The sequence below is a fragment of the Nansenia antarctica genome, assembly GCF_963989245.1.
Source record: "Nansenia antarctica genome assembly, chromosome: 16".
Classification (NCBI taxonomy): Eukaryota; Metazoa; Chordata; class Actinopteri; order Argentiniformes; family Microstomatidae; genus Nansenia; species Nansenia antarctica.
This window is the reverse complement of record NC_137686.1, coordinates 13,657,588-13,682,977: the sequence shown is the minus strand read 5'-3', so window position 1 is coordinate 13,682,977 and position 25,390 is coordinate 13,657,588. Positions and strand designations below refer to the sequence as shown.

Below are 25,390 nucleotides of genomic sequence, written 5' to 3'. Positions count from 1 at the left end.
GTATAATGAAAAGCATGTTATAAATATGATACATTTAGACAATGATTAAAAGGGCATTGACGTATTGTACCGTAAACATTATACCAGCTCAGTGGCCTTGCGGTTAGAATATCCGCCCTGAGATTGGGAGGTGGTGAGTTCGATCCCCGGCCGAGTTATACCAAAGACTATAAAAAATTGTACCCGATGCCTCCCTGCTTGGCACTCAGCATTAAGGGTTGGGTTGGGGGGGTAAGACCCTGCGAAGTACCAGCGTCATGTCCAGGGGGTGTACTTGCGCATCAAGCCGCCTCACACTACTGAAACAGGAGATAGACTCCAGCCCGCTAAGCACCGTTAGGCTCGAGAACCATCAGTTCAAGGCTACTTACTTACCGTAAACTGTACGAACACGTAATCCCGCACACCGACAACATCTCTAGACACATCAGAGACAGCGAGACACACCAAAGGTCAAACGCCGCCGTATAGACAGAGCTCCCCACCCCACTTAATGCAATCTAATCTCCCGCGCCATCTCACCCTAGAGATAGCAGGCAACATGCTGTGAGAAAGCCATTCCCCGTTAGTATGTCTTTTGGTCTGCCAGCACGCCCACGTACCTGGTCATTACAGCCGCTGTCGGACTGAGCGCTTAGGAAGGACACGAGGAGGGCAGGCGGGAGGAGGGAGGAGGGGGGTGCAGTGCATTATGCAGCGTTGCCGTGGGTTACCCCTCTTTTACAAAGGCGAAGTGTTTCTAAGAGTCTCCACTTCTAAGAGTCTCCACTTCTAAGAGTCTCCACTTCAGAGAGTTTTTTTTTTCTCCCATGAAGCATGTGTGTGGACATGGTCTGCAGAGTTCAGAGATGTGGCAAATGTGGTAAAAAGCTTCCAGATCCTTCCAGAAAACGGTCTGGAACGCGAACCGTCTGGGGTCGAGGGAGGACGGGGGGGGGGGGGGGGGGGTGGTGGAGGTCGACATCGGAGGACGGGCTCACTGGAGAGCATGGAAAACTGGAGAGCGTGGAATGAGGAAGTTGTGTTCGGTACCGTTCCCCTTTCCGTTCCATGCATCACATCGAGCCCGGCCTCCGCCCATCTCTACCCCCAGCAGCCTCCCCTGTCTCCATCACCGGATGGAAAAAATCAATTTAGGAGAAAGTTTTAAAGTTTCAACACGTTGGTCTGATAATGACTTTCTAACCTGCCCACAGCTAGACAGAAAGAGCAAACAGGTTATCATTCCATGTAGAGAAAACAATTAGACCGTTCTACTTCATTTCCCCTCTAGGGTTAGAGTTGTCTGTCTGTCTGTCTGTCTCTGTCTGTCGGTCCATCTATCTATCTATCCATCCATCCATCCATCCATCCATCTATCTATCCATCTATCTGTCTGTCTACCTGGCTGTCTATCTATCTATACCTACCTACCTACCTACCTACCTGGCTGTCTGTCTGTCTACCTGTCTATCTATCTATCCATCTATCCATCCATCCATCTATCTATCCATCTATCCATCTATCCATCCATCCATCTATCTATCCATCTATCCATCTATCCATCTATCTAGCCATCTATCCATCTATCCATCTATCCATCTATCTATCTATCTATCTATCTGTCTGTCAACCTGTCTGTTTATCTATATATCTACCTATCTATCCATCTATCTGTCTGTCTACCTGTCTGTCTATCTATCTATACCTACCTACCTGTCTGTCTAACTATCATGTCTACCTGTCTACCTATATGTCTACCTGTCTACCTATATGTCTACCTGTCTATCTATCTATCTATCTATCTATCTATCTATCTATCTACCTATCTACCTACCTATCTACCTACCTATCTACCGACCGATCTACCCATCAACTACTCAGAGTGTGACATTGCTTAATCATCACTTGGACCATAGTGTCATCACACTCCGACGTAGCTTTCTTGACAGCTGTCTGTCAAAGCCAAGGATGACACGCTCCATTAGTGGCTGTGTGTTCTCTGCCGCAAACGCCGCATGGAAGAGACCTGCTCTCGCTGCCGGAGGCCCGAAGGCATTTCTGCCACATCACAAACCCTTCACTTCCTTCACTCCCTCTCTCTTGAAAAGCGGCTGCGTCTGATGATGTGGATCACTCGCAGGAAACGGGAAATGCGCGTGACATCATTGGAGTGCGAGTCAACGACAGGAACGTGTGATCCGTGTGCCATCGTTCGTTTGTGAGGCGGCGACGGAAAACGTACAACCGGCGTTGTACGCACGCACACACACGCACGCAGGCGCACAAACGCGCACGCACACATACAAACGCACGCGCACACACATGCAAACGCGTGCACACCCCCCTCCCCCCCCGCCTAAATCCCCCCTCCCCCCGCCTAAATCTACTGGTGTTTTTGTACCCCCCCCCCCACCATGACCACACACTGTACATACTTGTTGTTTTGTCCCCCCGCCCGAACTACCCACTGTACATATGTCTGTCCCCCTGCCCGAACTACCCACTGTACATACTTTGTGTTTTGTCCCCCGCCCCCACCTGTGGTGTATGTCCCCACCTGTCCTACCCGCTGTACATACCTTATGTTTTGTTGTATTGTTCTTCCCATGTTGGATGTATGTTTATCTTGTAGATAGTACTAGTTATTTGTCTGTATTATCTTGTAGATAGTACTAGTTTTTTGTCTGTCTTACATGTAACGATGAATTGAGAATCAAGGACCCCAATTGAAATAAGCCAGTGGCTTTCTTGGGTTTTTATCCTGTTAGTTGACCTTGTATGTAATATGTACTTTCATGTACCTACTTCTGCAAATCTTCTAATAAAGTTTTCAATCAATCAATCAATCAAACATATGAACACACACCCACACACACACACACACACACCAAGTACAGAGCTAACCCTGGCAGAGGCAGCAGTGTTGTTGTTTGGAGTCAGGGGACTTATCTAACGGAGACTCGGGCAGAGCATGTCGGCATGGCGACGGTCGCCCTTGACGCAGAGAGAGACGGGATCAAACACAAGCGTAGAAGAGTAATTAACTAACGCTTCCGCTGGCACGGAACGGCTTCAAATGCACAGACGTCACCCTAACACACACTCAAGGTGGCACACGGTAAAAAAAGAAGAAAAAAAAGAAAGTATATAGATTATTTTTTTCTCGAAATCATTAATTCATAAGCAATATCTATGATCTATCTACTGATCAATAATTGAATGGAAGCCATATAACGATTGTTCACGTATTCATCAGCCAGGCCGTGGCCCCCGCTCTTCAAAGCTGGGGGGCTGAGGCATCGCCGGTGGAGATAGATTGGAACGGGCGTGGAACAGAATGAGGAATGGTGTTTTTTAGTTGTTTTTTTCATCCCCCTCCCTCATTTCGACCTCCAGCACACTCCGAAGCCGGACTCTGGACTCTGCACGATGCCTCGCTCTGCGGGGACCAAGCCTTGAGACCTCGGTCCGAGTCTAGCCCCAGAACTTTGTCTGACTGAGAGATGATTAGAAAGAAGAAGAAGAAGAAGAAGAAGAAGAAGAAGAAATCAGTCCGAAATATAAATCCCCCCCCGCCCTGTTAGAAAACCACGGTACATCTCTCACCTCATAAATCCATAATCTGATAAAACCCAGGCCTGGAGACGCGCTACGCTATGCTGTCTCAAGCCTTTTTATCCCAGAGGCAAAACTGTGCAGTAGCCTGACTCCTGCCATCTAAATCAGTACCGTCTACCCGAGACTGCAGTGCAGTGGTCAAAGTGGCCTGTAGAGGGCAATTTTGTAGCGTGACATCTTCTAAAAAACACACACACCACGGTTGAAAATCTGGGAAGTCAGGGAAATGAGGATGTCTCTGGATGTATCGGCGTCTGATATTGTGTATGTTTCATCCTGCAAGACGGGAGAGCGTGGGTTTTACTGGCCCGGGTGTTAATTAAGGGCATCATTACGGTGGCCTGGCAGGGACACAGTGACGCCGGCCTCGTTAACTATGACACGAGCATCAGGTCTGCTCATTACGGTGAGATTACTGTCGATGTTCTGGGTGGAGACCGATTCTGAGTGGAATGGAGGCAGAGTAGAATCCTCTTCTACAGTGTCTGGCTCTTAAACAGCAAAGACAACCTGCAATTAGCTGCTGTATCTTTTTCATTGACATGTTAGGCATACTAGTAGGCATTAATAGTAGAAATAGACACGGTCATTAGTTTGCCCTTATACCGATGTACAAACACTGTAACAGTTTAGTAACATTGTGTAATCATCGTGGCAAATACCGGTAGTCATATTGTACTATTATTATAATTATTTAATAATAATAATAATACAAAATAAAAAAATCTCACAATATTAGTGGAATGAACGATTCAAATACGGATGCTTTTCCATAAACGACAGTACTGTAGTTTCTCTCTGGAATCAAAACCCACAGCCTCCTCGCCTCCACATACACACACATACACACACACATACACACACACACACACACACACCTCCTCGCCCTCAATCTCATATTCACCACAGATCTTGGCAAACTGTCACTACTGTGGTCTCTCTGACAGGATTAGGGGGGAGAGGGTTCAGGACAAGCAGGAATGTGCACAAGCAGGAATGTGCCTGGGGTCAGTTGGGCATGCTCCAGTAACAGCACATACACACACACACACACACACACACACACACAGTACATGCACACACACACACACACACACACACACACACACACACACACACACAGGAAGCTGCTGGTGTTATGGGATTTGGGCACGCTCCAGCCAGTTGAGCAGCGTGTCAGGTTCCTGTTGAGGGGTGTGTGTTTGAAGCTTCTTCCTGGGGGGCCTGGTGGAGGAAGTTTAGTCCAGAGATGACACACACACACACACACACACAAACACACACACAAACTCTCTCTCTCACACACACACACACACACACACACACACACACAGGAAGCTGGAAGCTGCTACTTTTACGGTGGATAATTGAGATGATTGAATAGTGTTGAATATTCCCTAGAACCTTGGTGGAGCTTGACTGTTTGACTGGCACTGCTGAAATCCAACCCAACCCCCCCCCCAAAACAATCTTAAAACGAGGGTTTAAAGTGTGTTTAAAGTGTGAGTCTCCTTTCTAATGAGATTTAACAATGACGAGGGCTGGGCTCCCTGTGCCTGGAGACACCCTGGGAGCTGGAGGGAGAGAGAGGCCTGGGAGTCCTGGATGGTGATGATAAGACCTTCCTCAAAGTGTGTGTGTGTGTGTGTGTGTGTGTGTGTGTCTGTGTGTGTGTGTGTGTGTGTGTGTGTGTGTCTGTGTGTGTGTGTGTGTGTGTGTGTGTCTGTGTGTGTGTGTGTGTGTCTGTGTGTGTGTGTGTGTCTGTGTGTGTGTGTGTGTGTGTGTGTTGCTGCTGGCCTTGATGAGAGGCCCCATCATCACTCTTCATTCAGCCGGGTGTCACCACAACACTTCACTGGAGCTGCAGCACACACACACACACACAGACACACACACAGGGTCATGCAGCATACACACATACACACGTGCACGCACGGACGCACGCACACACACACACTCACACACACACACACACCTATCTCCAAGTCCCTTTTAATAAATACAATATTCATGAATTGTACATCCATGGACCTCATCACTATATAGTGTGTTGCTGTATGTACTGGGAGCAGGGACGCAGTTCATCAGACAGGACTGGTAATTACACCAGTTAAACCAGTTAAGTCCAAACAAGACATTCAGTATGACAGCACGTGATCCTGACTGGCATGATCCTCGGTGTTAAACTACAAGCATCGATTACCTCAGCAGAGAAATCAATACGCACAGCGGATCGGAAATGCTGTGAAATTCCACATTCTAACACGTTTACGACGTTGACGTCATTCAGGGACCGGGTGCCTTAGAGTTGTTATTTGTGTTATATGTCTGCTATAAAAATAGGTGCAATAACACAATGTCAATATCTTTTGGTTACTGTTAGAATACATTTGTGACCAAATTTATGGAGAGTTATGCAGATTTTGAACACTGCCTCAACTTTTTTTCTTTTTAAACACAGTAAAAAAAAGAGAGGCTTTTAGAGACACTTCATCTGTTTGTTTAACTTCACATTCACATCCATTATCTCCAGCACCGCAGCACTTTCTACAGATGTGGAAACGGCGGTTTTTCGACGCTCTGTAGTCAACAAGATAAGGAGAAGATGTCCTCCGGAATGTACCCTGATGTGTCTCTCTCCCCCCCCCCCCCCCCCCGCCCTCCCCCGTGATAAAACATGAAGCGTCCCTTTAAGACACATCCACAAGGTTATTGTTCTGAACAAATCTGGTCACATGAGCTACTGCATCCAGGGGGGTATTCCATCGACGTCGCTAAAGGAAAATCCAGGTTTATTTTGTAGAAGTCTCGCGAGATTTAGCAGAATAAGCCTGGATTTTACCTCAGCGACGTCGATGGAATACCCCCCTCCCCCCCCCAGAACTGCACACTGACATGAACCAGGACAACGCAGCGACAAACTATGAACAACAGAGTGTGTTCTGTACAAAGCCGATAGCACTGTGGTCGCAAAAAACAACTTGTGTGTTCTGTACCAAGTTAATATCACTGTTGTTATTGTTGTTGTTGTTGTTGTTGTTGTTGTTGATACCGCAGCGTACCAGTCCATATTAACTTCAGACGGTAATCCTGTCTTTTTCTTCTCGTGCGGTGAGAGTTAGCCAGGAGGATTAGCGTTAGCGTAGCCTGTCCCCTGACTACTCAACACAGTCGTTATCATAAAAGTCGTTATAATTAGCACGCAGCGCCATAAGTGCAGTGCCAGAAGTCCTCACAGCCAACGAGACGATACTGTAGTAATAAGTGATATGCCTTGATCAGTAATTAGAACGGACTCGGGCGGGAGGGGAGATTACAACGCTTTGTGTAGGACACACTTCTGAACGCGTTGTCGGGGTGTGTGTGTGTGTGTGTGTGTGTGTGTGTGGGGTGGCGGGGGGGTTTACTTAATAAAGATGTCCCAGTTGACTTTGTAGATCAACTCTCAAACAACCACTTCTACAGAGTGTGTGTGCGTGTGTGTGTGTGTACATGCGTGCGTGTGTGTGTGTATGCGTGTGTATTTGTGTGCGTGCGTGTGTGCGTGCGTGTGTGTACGCGTAGTCGTGGGAATGATATTTCCGTCATGCGCCCTCATTAAATCACACAAGCATAAAAGCCTTTGGAACCTCTGGAAGTGGGTTCAGGAAATCTCCGGAATACACACGCTATCTTTAAGGACTAACACAGACGGGAAAAAAAGACACAGAAGTTGTCATGGAACTAGCTTGCTAGTTCCCCACCACCGCAGACGTTAATGCTTCATTTATAATCCCCAGTTAATGAAGTCCATGAATATTAAAGTCGGAGACCCTGCGGTTTGCGAGACACTTATCACAATGTACGGTTCTGTATGTTCAATCTAGGGCTGCCACGATTATATAAAAGTCCTTTTTTTGTTGAACAACCAGTCAAACGGTTTGGTTTTGTTACAGCTGTACTACATTAAAAAAGTCAATTTGAGATATAATGTAGGCCATAACTGGCTACAGGACGTCAAGGAGCCGTCTTCTTCTCGAGGATTCGGTCTGCCGCCCCGACGGTAAATTGAATTCGATTGAATTCATAGAAATAAGCGCTGTAAAGGATGTGCTGTCACGTGGCAGGGAGGAAGATGGAACGCTTCTGGCACCTGTGGTGGCGGTGGACAGTGATGGAGACACACACACACACATGTGCACACGCGCGCACACACACACGGTCATGTGCAGCATACACACACACACACACACGGTCATGCAGCATACATGCTCTCGCACACACACACACACACACACACACACACACACACACACACACACACACTGTGGACAGTGATGGAGTCTGGTGGAGTGTCTTGTTCAGTGCTTACAGACCACCAGGCGAAGGACAAACCCCCCCTGTTTGTTCATCTATGATAAGTCAATGCCCAGGGGGGGGGGTGGTGGTGGTAGGGGTGGGGGTGGTGGTGATGGGGGCTGGGGGGGGTCGGACGCTGCTGCCCTTGAGGTGGAGGACAGGCAGACCTGAACATTACTCTGAATTACCTCCAAGACCAGGGCGGGCATCCGAAAGCACACGCTCACACGTGCACACACACACGAACACACACACACGCACACACATGCACACACACACACACACACACACACACACACACACACACACACACGTGTGGGTGCGCAGGGAAGCATACACTCATGCATTCAGGCACGCAGACAGCCATGCACACACACACACACACACACACACACACACAAAGACACACACACACACACACACACACACACACACACACACAGCTGGCCAGACCAGCCACTCTGTTTTAGTAAAAACATGCTCAAGAGTTCCCCAGGAGACGATGACGACCTTGAGCAATTCAGCTAAAGTATTCACTACTATATTATTGTACAGCACTCTGAGCTGCATTCTTATATGAAAGGTGCTATATCAATAAAGCTTATTATTATTATACTAGTATTACTATAAAGGTGGGATCCATCATTCATCAACTGCACCAAGGGCAGAAGAAGAGAGGCTCTGATGGGACAGACGCTGTTCTTTTAACTATGTTTTTAGCTCATTTCTGCTTTTATTGGATAGAGACAGTAGAGACTGACAGGAAGGATGGGTGAGAGAGAGAGGAGGATAGAGACAGTAGAGATTGACAGGAAGGATGGGTGAGAGAGAGAGAGGAGGATAGAGACAGTAGAGATTGACAGGAAGGATGGGTGAGAGGGAGAGGAGGATAGAGACAGTAGAGATTGACAGGAAGGATGGGTGAGAGAGAGAGAGGAGGATAGAGACAGTAGAGACTGACAGGAAGGATGGGAGAGAGAGGAGGATAGAGACAGTAGAGATTGACAGGAAGGATGGGTGAGAGAGAGAGGAGGATAGAGACAGTAGAGATTGACAGGAAGGATGGGTGAGAGAGAGAGAGGAGGATAGAGACAGTAGAGATTGACAGGAAGGATGGGTGAGAGGGAGGAGGATAGAGACAGTAGAGACTGACAGGGAGGATGGGTGAGAGAGAGGAGGACAGAGACAGAAGAGATTGACAGGAAGGATGGGTGAGAGAGAGGAGGATAGAGACAGTAGAGACTGACAGGAAGGATGGGTGAGAGAGAGGAGGACAGAGACAGAAGAGATTGACAGGAAGGATGGGTGAGAGAGAGGAGGATAGAGACAGTAGAGACTGACAGGAAGGATGGGTGAGAGAGAGAGGAGGATAGAGACAGTAGAGATTGACAGGAAGGAAGGGTGAGAGAGAGGAGGATAGAGACAGTAGTGACTGACGGCCGGAATCGAACCGGGGACCGTGAGATTACATGGCTGAAAGCTTAGCGTGCTGACGCCACCAAGCGCCAAGCACAGATCATGTTCACCCGCATTAAAACAGGGCCGGGTTTTGTCCAATTACTGGATAGTAATGGATGGGTTCGTGTGTTGTGTGTCAGTGTTTCCACGTGGTCTCAGCAGGGGGTGTGGGGAGAGAGGGGGACTCCAGGGGTGATAATTCAAATTGGCTCGCGACTCCAACTGGCGTTCTGGCAGATATACTTCGGAGCACTTCCCTTCATGGAGATATAACAGGACTGTATAACAGATTGGTGTTTTGCTGAGCAAGGGAGACTCTCTCACTGTAGGATTGAGATTAAGCAAGTGTGTGTGTGTGCGTGTGTATGTGTGTGTGATAGAACGAGAGTGTGTGTATGTGTGTGTGTGCACACACGTGTGTGGATGTGATAGAATGAAAGTGTGTGTGTGTGTGTGTGTGTGTGTGTGTGTGTGTGTGTGTGTGTGTGTGATAGAACGAGAGTGTGTGCATGTGTGTGATAGAACAAGAGTGTGTGTACCGGTATGTGTGTATGTGTGTGTGTGTGTGTGTGTGCGTGTGCACGCGTGTGCGTCCATGCACGTGTGCGTGTGAGTATTTAAGGGTGTGTATGTGCGAAAGCTGTGTTATAACAGAGCAAAAATGTAAGAAAATAAATATATATATATATATATATATATATATATATGCAGAGAGACTGATCTTTTTTCTCTCCCCCATCCCTTGCATATCGGATTCACAGCCCAGAGTGCAGGCTGCTCCTCTTAAAAGCTCCAAAGTTATTTATCGAATAACGCAGCGAACTGCAGGCGCTGTTCGCCCCCTTCGTGGGTTTTCTATGCCAGTTATTTTTGCCCGAGTCAGATTAGTTCCTCCTCTTCTGCTGCTACGGACATTTACTGAGGGCGTCATCTTCAAGTTTTTTTTCCCGAGACTTTATGCTCGCTTTCTCCCTCTAATTCTCTCTCCTTCTCTCCCCCTATACCTCTCGCCCTCCCCCTCTCTCTTTCCCTCTTCCCCCCTCTCTCTCCCTCTAATTCTCTCTCCTTCTCTCCATCTCTCCCCCTCTCTCTCCCCCTATACCTCTCGCCCTCCCCCCTCTCTCTTTCCCTCTTCCCCCCCTCTCTCTCCCTCTCTTCCCCCCCTCTCTTTTTCACTACCACCCCCTCTCTCTTTCCCTCTCCCCCCTCGCCCCTCCCTCCCTCCCTCCCTCTCTCCCCCCTCACCCCTCCCTCCCTCTCTCCCCCCTCACCCCTCCCTCCCTCCCTCCCTCCCCCCCTCCCTCCCCCCCCTCTCTAATTGTCTTGCCACTGAGCATGCAGTACACATTCATCACCCAGCCTGCACCGGGCCCTGGTCTGCACGCTCTGACAGGGAGAGGCCGTCCGCGGTGGGGCCCGGGGGGGGGGGGGGCGGGGGGCGCTGTGCTCTGCGCTGGAGGCTGGAGGGTGTGGGGAGGTGGGGAGCAACGCATATACACACACACACATGCAAGCTTGACACACACACACACACACACACACACATATGGGGACTCACACACACACACACACACTCCAGTCTGTTTGCCCCGGGCTACACGGCCCCTCTGGACCACCTTGGCCATGCTTAGCCGTTACCCTTTGACCCCGCCTGTCACTGGGAACCCTGCACAGCAGGAGGAGACGGGAGGGGGGGGGAGGGAGGGAGGAGGGGGAGAAGGGGGGAGAGGAGGAGAGGAGAAACATGTGTTGTCCTGGATAAGAGTTAAATGTTCTGTCACCTCAGAGAGACACAGAGCGGTTGGCGGGTTGGTGGGTCAATCAGCCAGCCAATCAATCACCTTCTCCCCTCTTCCTCATCCGCCCTCATCCTCCTCACTTTTTTATTTTTATTTTTTTACTTCCTTGTTATGAATGAATAAAAAAGCGCTATTTTTTCCCTTTACCTGTTTATTGTCAGTGTTGATAGCAGCCTTCAGGTTGATGCTACGTAGCGCGCTGTCACGATGCTCTGTGGAAGAGAGGCCCTGCTTTTGTAGGAGAGAGCAGGTGGGCTAATTCAAAATGACAGAGGTCACCCTCCCTTTAAGACAGATGGGCGAGGTCCTTTTATAGAGGTCAGACCTCCCCTTTAACAGAGGTCATACTGCAACTTTGGTTGGTGTTCCAGTGGTTTATCATGTACAGAATATCCTCACTGTGTCCAGCACAACAACAAACACTGCTGAGGACAATAGCTATATTCTACAGGGTTGCAGTTAAAAAATAATACATACGTATATACCGGTACTGTGTATACGTATACATCAGGCATGTGCCGTGAGCTTTTAGATTGGGTAAGCATAAGATATAGAAATACACATAATTACACATACACGCTATCAGTGAACACAGTTTCAAGGAAATGCAATTTTGATGCCCTAGAACCCGCTAATAAACTGTAGGGTCACTTTGTGATCAGATTACCAAAAACAAAAAAAACAGTTGCCAGTTTCGACTATATCAGGGGTGCTCATTGTTCAATCTTTTTTGAACCAAGATCTTTTCAAGTAGCCAGCCTGCTGAAATCTACAAGTCCGGTTTCAACATCGCAAACGCACACACGCACAACACAGACACACACCGTTTCCATCCTCCATAGTAAACTCACAACACACTTTCTTTTCACACTTTGTCACACAGGCACTTAGCTCTCGGCATTTAGCCAGTAGTTCTGTTTTTCCAGTCCAGCCCAGTCTACGAAATCCCTTTAGGTCGCTGACAGTAATGTCCATATTCACAAAATCAAGCAAGTTATCCTTATTGATTATTATTATTTTGATCGTTTGAGCTAGCTGGCATAAGCTATTCTGCCGGGCGAGAGGTGAAATGTTAAGTGAACTTGAAAGTGATGAGAGCCAATCAGTAGCTCTTATCGGAATGAACGAACTACTGATTGGCTGTAAGCATGCTTACCCTGGCCACATTAAACAGCGGGCTGAGGCATCGGAAAAAAATAAAAAATACATTTTCACGCATTCGAATGTACGCGAGGGAAAGCAGAGAGAGAAGTGCTTATAAGTTATAATGTAACGCAATGCAGAGTAGGAAGTGCTTACTCCTGCAGGTGGCGCTAAAAATGCAACGTCAAAATGAATGACTCCTGCTGCCCTGGGACCTAAAATACGACTCTTTTAATGAAAACAAGCAAACGGTTTACATGCACTTTTATTTTAATATTTTCACGGTCCTTTTTATTTTTTCGTTGGGTAAGCACTGCTTACTCTGCTTATATGGACGGCACGTCCCTGGTATACATTATATATATATATATTGTTTTTTAACTGCAGAATGTAGTTAAACACCCTGTAGAATGTAGTTATTGTCCTGAGCACATCAACCATTTTTGAATTCAACATATGTCCATTGCAGCTATTCACATGAAATGTAGATCATCATTTTGTTGTTGTTGATGTGTTGAATACTTATTCCCCCAACTGTATATCCCAAAATAGTGTTTACGGTGTATGTATGTCTACAGTACATTCTGCGAGTGAAAGTGACCATGGTAACCATGGTGATCTTGTGGATACAACAAACAAACACGACGCTTGTTTAGATCGACACGCCGTATGACTGACATTAAGCCGCCCTGACACGTTATGTACGAACAACACAACTGACCCTGGTGTCAACATGGCATTCACACACCGTTACACAGCAAAACACACACAGCATGAGGCACTTATTTCACAACTCCACGATAAGCTTGTTTTCTTTTTCCGGTTTGGTAATTGAGGTTCTCTCTTTCAAGACAATTCTAATCTCTTCTCTAAACCACATCCATTTGAAATGTTCTCATTAATCACGAGGGCTGTGTATGGAAATCCTTCACCGCTTGAAAAATGCATCCTGAGTCCAGCCTAATGAGCTATGGTGGGGATCCTCTCCTCTCCTCTCCTCTCCTCTCCTCTCCTTTCCCCTCCCCTCGCAAACAAGACTAATCATCTGATGACGGCAACCCTGCCTCTGGTGCCTGCCTTGGTGTGTGCTGTTCCAACCTGTCTATGGTGTGTGCTGTTCAACCCTGCCTATGGTGTGTGTTGTTCAACCCTGACTATGGTGTGTGTTGTTCAACCCTGTCTATGGTGTGTGCTGTTCAACCCTGTCTATGGTGTGTGTTGTTCAACCCTGTCTATGGTGTGTGTTGTTCAACCTGTCTATGGTGTGTGCTGTTCAACCCTGTCTATGGTGTGTGTTGTTCAACCCTGTCTATGGTGTGTGCTGTTCAACCCTGCTTATGGTGTGTGTTGTTCAACCCTGTCTATGGTGTGTGCTGTTCAACCCTGTCTATGGTGTGTGCTGTTCAACCCTGCCTATGGTGTGTGTTGTTCAACCCTGCCTATGGTGTGTGCTGTTCAACCCTGTCTATGGTGTGTGTTGTTCAACCCTGCCTATGGTGTGTGTTGTTCAACCCTGTCTATGGTGTGTGCTGTTCAACCCTGTCTATGGTGTGTGTTGTTCAACCCTGCCTATGGTGTGTGTTGTTCAACCCTGTCTATGGTGTGTGCTGTTCAACCCTGTCTATGGTGTGTGTTGTTCAACCCTGACTATGGTGTGTGCTGTTCAACCCTGCCTATGGTGTGTGTTGTTCAACCCTGTCTATGGTGTGTGTTGTTCAACCCTGTCTATGGTGTGTGCTGTTCAACCCTGTCTATGGTGTGTGTTGTTCAACCCTGCCTATGGTGTGTGTTGTTCAACCCTGTCTATGGTGTGTGCTGTTCAACCCTGTCTATGGTGTGTGTTGTTCAACCCTGCCTATGGTGTGTGTTGTTCAACCCTGTCTATGGTGTGTGCTGTTCAACCCTGTCTATGGTGTGTGTTGTTCAACCCTGTCTATGGTGTGTGTTGTTCAACCCTGCCTATGGTGTGTGTTGTTCAACCCTGTCTATGGTGTGTGCTGTTCCAACCTGTCTATGGTGTGTGCTGTTCAACCCTGCCTATGGTGTGTGCTGTTCAACCCTGCCTATGGTGTGTGCTGTTCAACCCTGCCTATGGTGTGTGCTGTTCAACCCTGCCTATGGTGTGTGCTGTTCAACCCTGTCTATGGTGTGTGTTGTTCAACCCTGTCTATGGTGTGTGTTGTTCAACCCTGCCTATGGTGTGTGTTGTTCAACCCTGCCTATGGTGTGTGTTGTTCAACCCTGCCTATGGTGTGTGTTGTTCAACCCTGCCTATGGTGTGTGTTGTTCAACCCTGACTATGGCACTTGGTGTGCCTTGGTGTGCTATGCCTTGGTGTGTGTTGTTCAACCCTGACTATGGCACTGCAAACTGTGACACTTTAAATAACGTGGAAAAATACTTTTGTGCAATATGACAACCCTAGTTGACTATCTGTGCAGTATAGTACAGTGGATTGTGTACATAGCCTTTATTTATGTAAACCAGCTCCTTACTTTCTTGTGATTTTATTCTTTTTCTAAAAGTTTTTTTTTTTTCCCTTTCCTAACACCAGGGGAGCCACCCCTCCTAAATGTCGTTGTTTGGTACCTGTACTGTAGCAATGACAATAAAGTCCATTCATTCATTCATATGGTGTGTGCTGTTCAACCCTGCCTATGGTGTGTGCTGTTCAACCCTGCCTATGACATCTGACTATGGTGTGTGCTGTTCAACCCTGCCTATGACATCTGACTATGGTGTGTGCTGTTCAAAATCAACTATCAGAATCCTTCCGTTAGGTGCTATTCGATTAGGAGTTGTTTTTTTAATTCGGTATATCGAGGCCAATGTGGACAAAACTACTAAAACATACATGTACGCTGTAGCATGAAAAAAAAGTTTGCAGCAATTTGGGATAACTGTTGAATGATTTAAAACCTCTTGTCATTACAGGCCATTGATTGACAACCGATAAATAAGCCATACTGTTGTGTCAGTTTGTAGATGCTTTTCAACAACAACATGAACAAAGTGATTAGCCGGCTTGCACCGACTCATTTACATATACAGTTTAGACATTTAGCCGACACCTTTATCCAAAGCAACTTAGAACAAATACATTTCTCTAAGAACGTGAATCATCTATCCACCGGTCACAGCAAGAATAAGTCATCTCTGCTCAGGACAGGGGCCATTGGCAGTCACAATGCTAGAAGAAGGAAGATTTCATTTTCATTTACAGTAGAAAAAGTGCACAGGGGGGTAGAGGGGATGAAGAGGTCTTTAGGAGGGACAGCTAAGGTGTAGCCTGAGGAGATAGAGGTCGTCAGTCTACGGCGGAAGATTCCTGCAGTCCTGACAGCAGTGGGGAGCTGGCCTGTGCCAACTCCAGCGGGGTGTTGATATCTGGGGCAGACGCCCAGTCCCCTGGTGTCTCCAACGGGTTCATTACCCCCAACAACCGGCCAGGACGTTTATGAGGCCAGAGTGAAGATTAAGAGAGATGATTTCGAAAGTGTTCTAACATACCGGAACTATCCGAACTGAACAACTGTTTCTCTCTCGAAAATGGATGTTTTTTCATTTCTAAAGCTATTTAGAAAGTTGTCTGCCCCCATGAATCAAAACAAACATTCTGTGCTCTAGTTCAGTCCCATAATGTGAGATTCTAGAGGATTGTGTTGTTGTGTAAGACATAATAACAAAATGATGTCCCACTCCGCCTCTCCGCCCCGCACCCCCACCACCCCCCAGCCCCCACACACACCAAAAAGCATTTTGTTTCTAATAGTGTCAAAAATATTTCGCACTGGTGTCAGAGGAGTGAGCGAAATGAAGAATAATGGAGTTTTCATGTGAGCGGGAAAAAGCTCAAGTCATTTAGAGTCGTGGTAAGAGTTGTGTTGAATTGTAGGGGGAATGTCCTTGGGAGCGCGGCAAAGTGGTCGATTCAGCCAAAGGAGGGAATGGTGCTGGAGTTGCTGGACTGAAACAGGCGGGGGGGGGGGGGAGGCGGGGGGTCGTTTTTAACTGCCTTTGTCTCGCTGTGAAAATAACTAGGGCCTCTGTTCAGGTACAACAAAAAAACAAAGATGGATTGCTGACACACCGCTGGCGTTTCAACAAAAAGGGAACTCTATTTGCCGATCGCTCACTCATAAGGTTAAACCGATGAAAGTAATTCATTTTCTACTCCGATGTTGTGGATTGCTGAATAATTGCTGTGAGATAATGCACTCTTTATCAGTTCACTCACTGAGCCTCTGTGACAGAATCAAAACTTAGTTTGTTGAGGTTGTTTTTTTTTTTCTGGCCATGACATGACTGTATATTTCCTCTCCAGTTTGAAAATGAATGCTAATCGTATGCTAATTACCCCCAAGCTACCCGGTTTCATTTAAATGCTGGTGCTGTGTTTCCAACGCCCTTATTCGATTCCCTGCCTTTGTGCATTTGTCAAGCACCAGTAAATGTCAAACGGCTTTAAAAAAAAAAAAAAACATCAACAAAAAATGTTATTTCTGACCCCTTTCTTTGGCACAGTTTCAGACATACTCACAAAACAACTCAAAAGCGGCGCCCCTCTCACTGGAGCAGGGAAGCCAGCCAAACGGCAGCTCTCCAGCAGCTTGAAGCGGTCTATGACCGATCCCTTTCTTACCTTTGCTGATGTCCTGGTACTCCAGCCACAGCTGCCGCTGGACCTGCTTGTTGGGGTACCAGATGGTGCAGGACTCCTCGAACCCGTACACGGCTTCCTGGACGAAGTGGTTCCCGAACTCCCTCAGGATGGAGACGAAGTCGCTGCGCAGCGTGGCGCCGTCCAGGGAGTGGATGGCTGAGCTGAACGCTGTTAAAAAAAACACGGCGGCCATGTTTAATATCCAGCTGCTGCCCCTGCAGTACATCTGGGTTGTAACCGTGGAGACAGAACAGTTCTATACCGGTGTAGGTACACTGGAATTACCGTAGCCACAACATACATACAGTACATTGTGTATTGTCCTTGTGGCTTGTGTAGTTAGTTACACTGTAATTGCTGTAGTAAGAAAATGCTGTTGCATACTGTAGTAAACTGCGTCATTAATGCACAGTCATTGAGTTTACAGTTTACAGTTAAGGCTGCTACAAAAGTTTGCATTGTTAATCCACCCAGTTCTAATGGCGTTCCATTTGAATACGTAACGGCAAAATAAAACGTAAAAACGACATGAGATATGACCGCCCCCGCCCTGTGTTTGGTTACGAAAGTACCGAAACAATTTTATTAAAACCCTCTCAGCGGATACCGAGCCTTACTCCACGCCAATGCCATTTGTTAGCACATCACGGTGCACTACTCTACCTTTTTGGAAAAACACTGAACATCACGTTAAGTGCTTCAACTGGTTCCATTATCGTCGGAGAGAGCGGAGGCATTATTACACAACCGAGCGCTCGTCATGAAGCCGTGCCTCCCTCCACAATCACATTACGAGCCGACGGGAACACAGGGACAGAAAACAGTCCTTGTGAAATATGATGCTATTGATATCAGGTGTTAAAAATCTGTAAACTCCCACATTCTGGGCCCGGATGAAATATGAACACCTTAAATGGAGATGGGGAAAGAGGAGAGAGAGAGAGAGAGAGGGGGAGGAAAGAGAGAGGGGGGGGGGGGGAGCACAAAGTAATGAGACTGAGGAAATGGAATTCTAAAGGCTGGGGTCGTGTCGAAAAACGGGAGCAGACTCTCTATTCGAAATGCATTAGCTGTGTCATATCTATATTTATAACGTACGCCACACACGTATGCACACAAAAGGGACAATACTTATAGATACAGAGATTATACATACAATAAATACAAATAACAAATAATGAAATTCATCCTAGGGAAAATAATTGAATTGAAGCACCCTTTCAATTCCATAGCTCATGTACATAGCGCTGTACATAACTGTATATGGCTCATAACTCTATGTAGCTCTAACTACCGTACTCGCCATACTGTATCGATCTCCATCATGTCTTTTTAAATATCATGTTTTATATCACTATTTGTAATTCTGGTTAGATGCTGTCGACTGCATTTGGTTGTCTGGTACTTGTACTCTACAATGACAATAAAGTTGAATCTAATCTAATGTAAAAGTATTGATACTGACAAATGAATGACATACCTTTTCTAATTACCTAAGGGGGAAAAACTGAAGACGCATAATTTAAGTAGGATGTTTATGATCATATGAAAGGTTACTGGAGTGTTGAAGGAGGTGGGAGGTGAAATGACTGAGCTGAGAAGCACAAAGGAAATAACAAAACAGACCAAAAACAAAACAAAAAAACAGAGCAGAAATGTCAAGAAGACACCAATATAACACCAAGTGTCGACCGCAGAGAAACTCTCCCCGTGAAGAACTGCTTCGCTAAATACCTCTCTCACAATTATCTTATTTCCTGAAGTTTCCCTGGCAGGGCCTGTCAGAAGGTGTTGGTCTTGCTCCGGCACAAAGCTGTGAGATGATGACAGCCTATCCGAGCAGAGAGAGCGAGGCTGTGCGGGGGGGGGGGCGCCGCAGCCTGCTGGTGAATGCCAAGTGTTGGCGTCAGGCTTCGCCAGGCTTCAACCAAACATCCCTCCAAACACGCCTGCTTTATGCCTCCTCAGCATGGGCCACATTTTTGGATTTCATTCCCATTGTTTAGGTGTTGCTGTGTGTGTGTGCGTGTGTGTGTGTGTGTGTGTGTGTGTGTGTGTGAGAGAGGGTGTGTGTGTGTGTGAGAGAGGGTGTGTGTGTGTGTGTGAGAGAGGGTGTGTGTGTGTATGTGTGTGTGTGTGTGTGTGTGTTTGTGAGTGTGTGTGCATGTGTGTGTGTGTGTCTGCGTGCGTGTGTGCGTCTTTGATTTCATTCCCACTGTTTACGTGTTGATGTGTGTGTGTCAGTGTGTTTGTGTGTGTGTGTGTGTGTGTGTTTGTGTGTGTGTGTGTGTGTATGTGAATAGAACTGTCAGTCTGCCTGTCAGTGTGTGTGTGAGTGTGTGTGTGTGTGTGTGTGTGTGTGTGTGTGTGTGTGTGTGTGTGTGTGTGTGTGCGTGTGTGTGTGTGTGTGTGTGTGTGTGTGTGTGTGTGTGAATAGAACTGTCAGTCTGCCTGTCTGTCTGTGTGTGCATGCCAGATGAATGCAGATGTGTGGTTGGCGTTGAGGTGTTGTTTACCTTGGGACAGGACCCACTGGTTGAGCTTGACGTGGTACAGGACTGAGCGCAGCTTCCAATGCTGCACCAGGGGGTAGCCAGTGACCTCGCTGTAGTTCACCAGCCCTGGCAGACAAAAACATATAGAAAACTGGTATTTATTCATATTTATTATGAATAATATACAGTATATGGTCCTCTGTGGCTCTGTGGGTAGAGCACAGCGCGACAACGCTCAGGTTGTGAGTTTGATTCCTGCTGGGATACTGACAAATGTCTGCACTCGCTGCAATGTCAGTCGCTTCGGATAAAAGCGTCAGCTAAATAGCATATATTATATAGACAAATACATTATCATAATATTAACTTGTACAGTGGGTGAAGGGAACAATAGCTCAGACAAATTAATGTATTGTACCTGCGATTAAAAAAAAAAAGTAAAATGCTAATACAACATTTAAAAGACATAAATACATACAAATACGAAAGCGAGTACATTCATCAACAACATGGCTGTGGCCGCGTGCAATTGTACCGAGCACCTTGATGTCAGAAATCACGCGACATCCGCGCGGCCCTAATCGCAGCATCGTAACCAGCTGTCACGTGTTGCCCTCCTACGCCAAGCCGTTAACAAATGGCTCTGCGAAAGACATACCTCGGTTCGTCCATCACCGGTTTAATGTATGGACGATAGTTCATAACAAGTTAATGCACAGATGCCTCGCCTCGTACGTTCCCGAGTGATTGAGTACCCAGCTTGTTGGGGATAACAAATCATCTGTGTCAGGCAACCCACAACATATGTAGGCGTAAATGAAAAACACTGGGACACGCGACATTCATCACTCAAAATCCCTACGCCAGACGAGAGAGAGACAGAGAGAGAGAGGGGGGGGGGAGGGGGGGGGGGGGTAGAGAGAGAGAGAGAGTGAGGGGGGGGTAGAGAGAGAGAGACGAGAGAGGGGGGAGGGGGAGGGAGAGAGAGAGAGAGAGAGAGAGAGAGAGACGAGAGAGAGAGAGAGAGAGAGAGTGAGGGGGGGGTAGAGAGAGAGAGAGAGAGAGACGAGAGAGAGAGAGAGTGAGGGGGGGGTAGAGAGAGAGAGAGAGAGAGACGAGAGAGAGAGAGAGAGAGAGAGAGAGAGAGAGAGAGAGAGAGAGAGAGAGACGAGAGAGAGAGAGAGACGAGTGAGAGAGATAGAGAGAGAGAGGCGCTATTCCACCTCTGGTTAAAGAGATCACCATATGTAGGGGTTGGCATGGCGATAAATCATCTCATCTCCTATGGCAACTGTCAGCGCGTCGGCGAGGGGGGGGGGGGGGGGTATCACACCCATACGTCAATGTTCCTCTCCTCCTCTCCGTGTGTCTCCACCCCGCCCACCCCCCACCTCCCTCCCACCTCCCTCCCACACATCTGGAGACCTGGAGACACGGAGCCTTCAGGAACCGTAGCTGCTACAGAACATCGCCGGTCAAAACATCCCATCTGTGAGACAGGCGTGAGAGACGGGCGGAGACGCTGTTGAGTGGCGTTGTTGTTGTTGTTGTTGTTGTTTTCTTTGGGGGGGGGGGGGGGATACATCTAAAGACAGCTCTCTCTTTGGGTTTGTATGAGGGGCCTTCTGGGCTTTTGTCAGGCCTCTGAGAGACGACTACTTGTTGAAGCTCGAAGATGGTGGGTATATGACTCGAGGATATTGGGAGTCAACTCGGACTCTGACTCGACGCCTGACTCCGAAATAGCAAACTGTCACAAGGCGACTCAAACTGCAATATCAGGTGTGTATATACAGTATGTGCTGAAAAACATTGTGACTGGGCTAGAGATGCTAGAAGATGGCTATTCTCTACAAGACATTATCCACCATAGTTGTGTGTTGTCTCAGACATGAATTAGCAGTGGAATTTGAAGTCACAGAGTGGTGTATTCTCCCTCTTGGGGTTGACTCTTGGACAGCACTCTCTCTCTCTCTCTCTCATTATCTCTCTTTCTTCCTCTATTCATCTCTCTCTCTCTCTCAGTTCTTCAGTTCTCTCTATATATATATTTCTCATTATCTCTCTCTCTCTTCTCCCCCTTGGAGTTGACTGACTCTCTAGACACTCAAAAGTTGTTTGGGGTCGACTCCGCACCCCTTATAGGCACCCAAAGAAGTGGGGATACATGAGAGAGAGAGAGAGAGAGAGAGAGAGAGTGAGAGAGAGAGAGAGAGAGAGAGTGAGAGAGAGAGAGAGAGAGAGAGAGAGACTTTCACCTCCAGTGCAGTACCTACAATGACAAATGCAACTATTGAAATGAGTAATTAGACACGTCCTTGGGTTTGTGTCGCCTCTGGAAAGCCAACACACTACCGCTAATTCCTCAAAGTAAGCACAGACGCTAACGCTAACACACCGTATTGATAATTCAGTTCCTGAGCCAGAGTGAAAGCCGCCCCCGCCCGCCCCCCCCACACCAATCACAGACGGTGTGAAAACGCCGGTGCCTGGCTTTTGTCAGTAACGCTTCCTAGTTACAGCTGCTCCCCGTGAAAAAGCATCCTTTGGCAGCGGCGTTGACATACCATTGGAACTTGATGAATAAGGCTCTAAATGTGATGTTCACGCATTGTCCTCACCTTGAACAACATTCATTTATCCCATCTTAGGGGAAAACGCTCCCCCACGACCGGCAGAGTCGGCGTAGCCCGGCGGAGTACACAGAGCACAGCGGTGCGGACGGTGCACCTGGGCGGACTTGTCCCCTCGCGAAATTAATAACAAGCCAAAACACATAGACGGCCCCATATTCTTCTTGCAAAGGCCTTGTCTCCTATTACCCCCTGGGTGCTCTGCTCTCATTGTCTGACAGGATGATTAATACGGCTGAACTTCACATCGCAAACACAAGTTCACAGTCTTCTCTCGAGTCAGATCTTCGAAGAGGAGGAGGAGGAGGAGGAGGAGGAGGAAGAAGAAACGTGAACGTGCAGTGGCCGCGGGTGGGGAGGCCCGGTGGAGGTAGAAATCGGAGGACGGAAGCTCGTCGTAAACGCACGGGACGAGAACGAGGAGCGGCGTCCGTTTGATGCTGTTCCGTATCCCGTCCGACGCCTCGCGACAAGGCCTGTCTGTCCTCCGATTTGTGCCTCCGGCAGCCTCCGCCTGATTAACATACAACGCTGTCGATTGGAGCGAGGAGGAGGGAGAGACATCAAGGTCTCTAGGAAGGAGATCTGAATATCAAATGCTCTAGTCAGGTTGATATCAATACACACCGTCGCTTCCAGGAGAGAAAAAAAAAGAAGCAGCTCTTCTAAGGATGAGCTACGGCTACAGACAACAATGGGGCCCCGGTGCGTCAGACCGCTGTTGCCTCGATGTGTCATTGTTTTCCTCGCTATCTGTCCCTATTCAGATTCACCATGAAAGGGAAAAAACTGCTGAATACACCGACGACAGGTGGGATAGATGATTCACTTACTTAGACAAATGTGTTTGTTGGAAGTCGCTTCCGATAAAGGCGTCTGCGAAACGCCCCCCCCCCCCCCCCCCCCCCCCCCTAAAATGTAAAATGTAATGTAACGTAAAACAAATAACCTAGTGTTGTCTGTCCACGTTAGATCTTACAGTACGGTGGTATAGAACATCGTAACAGATCTACGCCTCGGCCAAATCCGGCCTCTTTTTTGTTCTTTTCTTCATTTCTTTCCGGATCTTTCTCTCTAAGGAAGATTCATGGCGACAAGGCCAGGTGGAACTCATCGCGCGGCTCATAGAACCCCATTAACTACCCGGAGCCTGCGTTCCATTTCGCTCTTGGATAAGTCGGAGAATGAACGACTAGGGGGGAGAAGGTGGAGGGAAGGGAGGGGAATTACCTGACACCCTTCTTCCTCCTGCAGCTAATCAAATGGGAAACTAACAGTAATACACCAGAGTCCCACCGCTGGCGGAGAGCGCCGATAAGAAAAACAATGGAGGAAAAAATGTCGGCTCTTGACGTGTGGATGTATGGGCCTTGGCTGTACGTAAGTCCTCCGTAATCCAATGGTAAAGATTAAGGGGAGGAGAATTATCATATATTGAACTTAAAGTCATGACCGCGCCCTCTCCATCGCTCTTTGGCCATGGGTTTTCTCTCAGGGAATAATTTGTCTTGTCTCCTGTCATTGTTCACACGTGTAAGGTTAAACCTCCTCTGTTCCAGGGTGCAATGTCAGGTGTGTGTGGGTGGATATGTGCTTAAGAACTGTTTGACTGGGTTAGAGATGCTTTAGGAGAAGATTGGCATTCTCTACAAGACATTAGCCACGGTAGTTTTGTGTTTTGTGTCTCAGACATGAATTAGCAGTGGAATCACAGAGTTGTGTATATTCCCTCTTGGGGTTGACTCTTGAGACTCTAAAGACAGCGCACTCTCTCTCTCTCACTCTCTCTCTCCTTATCTCTCTCTCTCTCTCTCTCTCTCTCTCTCTTTATCTCTCTTTCTTCCTCTCTTCGTCTATATTTGTCCTGTCTCCTGTCATCGTTCACACAGGTAAGGTTAACGTCCTCTGTTCAAGGGTGCATTACAAGCCCAAGCACTGCAGCCTCTCTGCCATCCCTCTGCTATAATATAGCATACATATTACACAATACATATTATGTCCTATATAAAATGCACCCTTTAATATATACGGTTTAATATAAAACACATATATTATAATATAAAGTATGTATTTTAAAATATATATATATATATTATTCACCTTTTCTTATGTCCAAGGTGCATGCGGAGAACCACTGTGTCTGATAATTGGTTAAATTACAATTAATTTAAATAGCTTCTGGGGCATAATTTGCTCTAATGAATTCAAATGATACTGAATCATGTGTACTGTACTTGTCTGTGTTAACCCACTGAAGGTCAGGTTTGCAAACCAGGTTAAGGCTCTTTCTGCTGATAAACTTCTTCCTTACTTACACTCTGTAAGAATATTATTTATGTATAATATCTCATAAAACATGCCTTCAATCCCCATACCTCACAACGACCGAGTCGTTATGCCATCGGGTATATCCCGATATTGAAATACCTCCACTCATAACATTTTCAATCAATCACTACAAAAAAAGCCTCCACTGAATTCCCGGCTATCACACAACAGCACCTCTACCTCAATACAAGAAGGTAATTAAAACGCACACAGACCTTCACTCGAGCGCCTCTAAAGTGTTGATTGAAGATGGACCTAATTACCTAAAGAGGGGAGGAGGCCTTGAAGGCGGCGAAGGATGAAACAAAAACACATCATTTTGAACCTCCACATCTAAAGAACGCGGCTGATTAAGGCTCCGCTCGTCAATCAGCCTCAAACGGGCTCTAATTAACGAGACAGATGCTCACAGCGGTTTCGAAAGCGCTTTCTCACAATTCCAAGGTGACACCTTTTTTCATTTCGCCAACGTCAAAGGAAAGGCAGTGGGACTGGCATTGTCTCACTAGAAGTGAAGGATACTAAATAAAAAATAATTTCAAAAAGTGCATGGATATTGTGCTCTGGGGGTCCCTAGGCCATACGCCACTGCTTTAATTGAGAGGGACTTAGGGAGTCGGAGACTGCGTCAACCCGAACCAAGAAACACCCTCGCTAGGCTAGCTGAAAGTAAAACCCTTAAGTGTATTCCTGACACTAGAAATCAACATCCAGCTGTAACTAGACTAGTTTCACTAGCTGAGCTGAACTCCAACAATTCCTCAACAGTGTTTCCCCAGGTGTGTCTTCTCTGTCTTATAACATCTTTGCTTGGTTTGTTATTTCACAGCTGAGCTCCAATAAAACAGCCTCCTCTGTGTAAACCCGACACCTGAAATACAGCAAACATGACACTCGGAATAAACAGCCATCTCTAACTTGTAGTTATCTGTA

General features: G+C 47.0%; 1 protein-coding gene across 1 annotated transcript in view; it reads right to left on the bottom strand.

The window, feature by feature from the left end:
- The window catches only part of astn1 (astrotactin 1), a gene marked incomplete at both ends in the record, with an annotated part of 161,393 nt that overhangs the window by 63,098 nt on the left and 72,905 nt on the right, over window positions 1-25,390 (bottom strand). The window contains 2 exons of the mRNA XM_080546888.1: window positions 16,981-17,169; window positions 19,518-19,622. Coding sequence (XP_080403014.1) covers window positions 16,981-17,169; window positions 19,518-19,622 — 294 coding nt within the window. The remainder of the gene's footprint in view (window positions 1-16,980; window positions 17,170-19,517; window positions 19,623-25,390) is intronic.